The 5,929-nt window shown below is 48.5% G+C and overlaps 1 protein-coding gene across 1 annotated transcript in view; it reads right to left on the bottom strand.

Annotated features, from left to right (window-relative positions):
* Positions 1-5,929, bottom strand: part of DYSF (dysferlin) — a 235,687-nt gene that overhangs the window by 8,621 nt on the left and 221,137 nt on the right. Inside the window, exon 49 of the mRNA XM_069067342.1 lies at positions 620-719. Within this exon, the coding sequence (XP_068923443.1) occupies positions 620-719 (100 nt within the window). The remainder of the gene's footprint in view (positions 1-619; positions 720-5,929) is intronic.

Below are 5,929 nucleotides of genomic sequence, written 5' to 3'. Positions count from 1 at the left end.
GAGAGAGAGAGAGAGAGAGAGAGAGAGAGAGCATGCTACACCCAGAGAAGGGAACATGATGGAACCCTCAAATACATGAAGGGTTATGCCAGGAAAGGATAAAAGTTTCTCTTCTTGGATCCCAAGGCCAGGACCTGAAGCAATTATGGGGGAGGCAGAGAGCAGTAAAGAGGCAAAAATATAGACTTGATGTCAGAAGAACAATTAGATGTCGGCCCAAGAGAACGGGCGGTGGACTTCCCCTCACTGGGGGACTTCAAGTCACAGCTGGGTGTGATGGGATGAGGACACCTCTTCATTCTGGGTTAGAGGAAATGGCAGCTGAGAAATTCTACCTGTGAAATTCTGGGATTCCGTGAATTCTGGGCAGGAGAAAACATGGGGTTCCAGCCTAGTTTTCCAGACATACTTTTCTCTATTAGATTATAAGCTCCTTGAGGGCAGGGACTGTCTTTATTTTTCTTATTTGGATCCCCAGTGCCTGCACATAATAGGCACTTAATAAATCTCTATTGGAATGAATTAAATTACTTGACATGACTCTGTCACTTCCCTGCTTAAGAGCCTTCTGTGATTTCCTCTTGCTTCTAGGGCATTTCTTGTGATGAATCCCACTTACCCAAATAATCATCGAAGGAGAACTTGTCGTTGTCCCAGATCTGGAATATGACATTGGCAGGGATCTTGCTTTCCGTCTTGTCCAGACTCCAAAAGCGCTCCTGTAACCCAGGCCAGGGAGGGCAGAAAGGAGAGAGTCAGACACAGCACAGGACTTGCCCTGGGTTGGGAGCTGCATGAAGGAGTGAGGTCTCCAGCATCATTGGGAAAGAGAAGGGAAGCAGTTTGACAGAGAAGAAAAGGAAGATGGTTCCAGTGTGGAAGGAGCTGCCTGCACAGAGGCCCTGAGAGGAGCAGGGTCCTGGGAAGGGAGTGATGAGAGGTCGCCAAATGGCAAGTGAGGTTTAGTCTCCCAACAAGCTATAGCAGCCTTGGTGCACGTGATGGAGACTGGGGAAACTGGATCAGGCAGTATCGTATGAGATGGACCCTGATCCTACTCTCTGGAGAAGACAGATGGAAGGCCAATCCCAAGCCACCTTACTTTCCCCATCCCCATGGCAGAGTCACTCTCTCAAAAAGGGAGCCAAGACTGGGGCTAGAAACAATTTTGGAAGAGGAGTTTCGAGAAATCTCCATCCTGCAAGGCTGTCAGATCACTCCTCTGGGCTCCAGTTTCCCCACCTGTAGAATGTGGGTTGGGTCAGGTGACCTCAGAGGTGCTTCTGGCTCCAACATTCTATGACCCCATAAGCTGCAGCCCACCTTGGGCCTGAATAGGACCCCCTCCTTTGGACTCTGGCAGCTCTCTGCCCCAATTTGCTGTATACCTTGTCTCCCCAAATAGAATGTGAACTCTTTGAGGGCAGGAACCATTTTGCTTATATCTTTGTATCCCCTGCATCTAACACAGTCCCTGGGTACACAGCAGGGGCTAAATAAATGCTTGTTGTTTGTTCTTGTTATTTCTACTGTTGCTGTTGTCGTTCAGTCACGTCTGACTCTTCATGACCCCATTTGGGGTCTTCTTGGCAAAGATCCTAGAGCGGTTTGCCATTTCCTTCTCCAGCTCATTTTACAAATGAGGAAATTGAGGCAAACAGGGTGAAGTGACTTGCCCAGGGTCACACAGCTAGTAAGGGTCTGAGGCTAGATTTGAATTCACCACCACTGTAAATGCACCATTGGGCCCCTGTACCTCATTAGCTCCATGGTTATGGTATGGTGTTGTTAATGAGGCCCAAGGTCTGTCTGGGTCAGCTAATTCTCTCTCTTCTGTGTTCCCCAGTCACAGAGTAACCCCTAACCCTGGCTGCATGCGGATGAATTAACAACTTACTTTCTAAAGTACCTCAGGCCACCAATCCAGCATGTATTCAGTGCCCACCATATGCCAGGCACCGTGCTAGGCGATGGAGGTTTGTGAAATACTTTTCATACTTGATGTGATTTTATCCTCCCAACAGACCTGGGAGGCTGGTAGACTTCAGATGGGGCAGTGACCCCATCATGAGGTCACTCACTGCAAGGGAGCAGATCACAGCCCATCCTTCTCACCCTGCATGAGGTCTGTCCATGGACTCCCTCAAATCTTGCACAGGAGGATTACTCATGCTGAGGGCCGTGGTGTAATCTTAGCATCATTAACCCTATTTTATGGATGTGGAAACTGAGGCCCAGCTGCTTGTCCCGGGTCTATCCAGCTGCCACGTGTCAGAAGCAGAATCTGAACCAAGGGTTTCTTTCCTTACATCAGGCTGTCTCTCAATGCTGGGCTCAGAAGGGTGCTTTACTCCAGCAATGGAGTGACTCCTGAACCCCAGACATCAGCTGATCCATGACCTTGGCTCCAGACTGCTTACTGGCAATGAGCAAATCCTAACCCTGACCGCAGAGTGAGCCTCCCTCTGGCCTCATACAGCTCCCTCGGTCTCCCTGCTGGTCATACCCTTGTCTCTCTCCTCTGCCCCCTGTGCCCAACTTTCTCCCCTGCCTGGGCCTCAGGCTGGTTGGGGCTCCCTCCCGCAGGTGGTTCCCCTCTCTGGCCTGGGTTTTATGGCCAGCTCAGGCCAGTCTGCACTCTAGCCCCCAGGGCTAGTTTTATGGGGCCAGTAATGAACCAGGAGCTCAAACAGTTCCTGATGGGAGCAGCTGGGATGGGGGGACCCCGCCGAGGGGAATGTGCCCCCGCTTGCCCCGAGCCTGGCGCTTCGCTCATTACCTCTCCCATCCAGAGGCCTTTTACTAGCTGTTTATTGGATGTGTGGTGCTGGCAGACATGCGGCCTGGGCAGAGGCAGAGTCTGGACCCAGTGGGTGTGCTGGGCCCCAGGCTGGGGGGGGGGGTGCTGCTGCTGGCCAAGGAGGAGGGGCTGCATTTTCAAAGCAAGATCCTAATGCTTTGCCGCTGCTTCTCATCTTTGCTAACTGGCCTCCATGGGACTTGAGTTCATCAGGTGCCTTGTTCTGCCCTCATCAGGCCACATCTGGAGAATGGTGTTCAGATCTGGGCATCTCATTTTAGGAAGGATGTGAATAAGCTGGAAACTCTCCAGAGGAGGGCAGCCAGGCTGAGGAGGAGCTTCACATCTATGCCAAATAAGACTAGTTAGAGCAATGAAGAGAAAACTCAGTCTTCAAGAGGGTATTGGTATCCCCTAAAGCTCTGTCCTGGGCCCCTCTTCTCCTCTCTATTATCTCACTTGGTGATTTCATCAGCCCCGATGGATTCAATTATCACTTCTATACTGATGATTCTCAGATCTGTTTGTCCAGCCCTGACCTCTCTCCTAACCTCTAATCTCACATTTTCAACTGCCTATTGAATATCCCCAACTGAAAGTCCAAAACAGAACTCATTACCTTTCCACTTAAACCCTCCCTCCCTCTATCTCCTCTGTTACTGTAAAGGCAACACCATCCTTCCAATCCCGCAGGTTTTTAACCTAGGAGTCATCCTGGATTCCTCACTATCTCTCAACACCCACATCCAATATGGTGCCAAGGCCTGTCAATTTCACCTTTGCAACATCTCTTATAAATTCTATCCCCCTTAGAATCTCTAATAGATTTCAGCTCTGGAACATCTCTTGTAAATTTCATCCCCCCCCTTAGACTCTCTAATAGATTTCACCTCTGCAACATGTCTCCTGCATCTCACACATACACACTCCCATGCAAATCTCTCATCAATTTCACCTCTGCTGCATCTCTTGTAGATTTCACCTCCACAGCATCTCCCAAAGATCTTACCTCTTCAATCTCTCTTATCAATTTGACACGGACCCCTTGGAGCATCTCTCTAATACTCCTCTTCTCTCCTCTCCTCTGGCACTGCCCTCACCCTGGTGCATGCCCTCACCACCTCATGCATGGATTACTGCAATAGCTGCTGGTGGGTCAGCCTGTCTCAAGTCTCTCCCCACTCCAATCCATTCTCCATTCCACTATCAAATTAATCTTGTAAAGAATAGGTCTGATATTCTCTCTGTCTCCCCTTCCCCCACCTCCCCTCTCTCTCACATGAGCATGCGCATGCACATACACACACACACACACACACACACACACACACACACACACACACACACACACACACCACTCTTCCAGTGCCTCCAGGATCAAACATAAAATTCTCTGTCTGGATTTTAAAGCCCTTCATAACCTGGCCCCCTCCTACCTCTCAAGTCTCCTTACATATACCCCTTCTTTCAACATAGACTCTGTGATCCAGGGACACTGGACTCCTGGCTGTTTCTCAGACAAAACACTCCATCTCTCAACTCCAGGCATTTTTACTGGCAGTCCCCCATGCCCAAAACTCTCTCCTCCTCCTCCTCCTCCTCCTTCACCTCCTCCACTTCCTATCTTTCTTGGCTTCCTTCAAATCTCACCTAAAATCTCACCTTCTTTCCTAGTCCTCTTTAATCTTAGTCCCTTCTCTCTGCTGATTGTCTCAGAATGCCCCAAACCAAACTTCACATCTTTTCTCCAAAATATTACCATTCTCCCAGTCATCCAGGCTTAAAAACTTGACTTCCTCTCATGACCCACATCTAATACATTACCATATCTTACTGATTTTTTAAAAATATGTTTGAGAAAATAAATGCTTGTTAATTCAATTTTTAAAAAATGAAGTTTGATTGCTATACCTTCTGTTATGGCACATTCATTTTTGGAAATAGCCCCCTATACCCTCCTATTCAAAATGAACCATCCCTTATAGCATAAAAATAAACATCCTTCTGATATGTTTTCATCTCCATTGCTGGATTCATTGGGGGGTTGTTCTCTAGGGTATGCTTTTTTTTCAACATCAGTTTCTAGAAATCTCCCTCTCTCTCTCTAAATTCCTTGCATTCCTCATTCTTTGTTGATCGGGGTCTGCAGAACCCCCAATAAGGGGACTCCTTCTTCCACTATAGGTAAGTTTCTCCTTAGCAACTTAATGTGCTAGATAACTGCCTTGAACAGCCCTGAGGTTAAATGACTTGCCCAGGGTCATATAACCAGGATGTGTCAGGGACACTGGGCCAGGTCCCTGCATTACACCATGCTGTGTCTCATTTCTTAGAGGACCAGGACAGTCCATGACATTCATCTATAATAATTTGCTCATCGATTGGACAACTGAAGGGCAAAATCCATTTTGACTTAGTCACTGCAAAGAGTGCCACTCTGATATGTATAGCTAATGGTTTTCACAGGGTCGTGAACCCAGTTGATAACAGAGCTGAGACCAAGGCTTCCTACACCCAAGCTCTTCCTCCTTATGCCTTTTTTCACTCTCCACCATTTCTGACTGTCCCTAGGAATTTCTGTGGCTGGGTCTCTGAGGACGGGAGTCACTCGGGAGTAGTTAACAGCTGTGGGCAGGGTTGCGGCCTTGGTTCTCGCCCAGGCCCCCAACCTGGCTGTCCTAGGCAAGCTGTCAGCCGGCTGTGTCCTCTGGCCTTCCTTCCCACTGAGAAATTCTCTGTGGTCAGAGCCAGGACTTGGTTTTAGAGAAACACAGCCCCCGCCAGGCTGCAGCAGCCAATGGCCTGAGGGGCAAAAAGGAGCAGAGAGGGGAAGGTCCCTCTCTCCTTCTAAAGTCCAGTCAGTTTGGACGGGCAGTAGGGGAAAAATAAACAGTCAAGCACACTAATACACTGTTGGTGGAACTGTGAACTGGTTCAGCCATTCTGGAAAACAATTTGGTATTATGCAAGGAAAATGGCTAAACTGTTCATACCCTTTGACCCAGAGTTGCACTACTGAGAATGTGCACCAAGGAGGTAAAGACAGAAAGAAAGCCTCCTTCAGAAGACTTATACCAGACTTTTTGAAAGAGAGAGAGAGAGACAGAGAGAGAGAGACAGAGACAGAGA

This window comes from Petaurus breviceps, unplaced genomic scaffold (assembly GCF_028583685.1).
Source record: "Petaurus breviceps papuanus isolate PSGF00001 unplaced genomic scaffold, PetGlider_PUasm1.0 139, whole genome shotgun sequence".
NCBI lineage: Eukaryota > Metazoa > Chordata > Mammalia > Diprotodontia > Petauridae > Petaurus > Petaurus breviceps.
The sequence above is the reverse complement of the archived record's forward strand: the minus strand, read 5'-3'. Positions and strand labels throughout refer to the sequence as shown.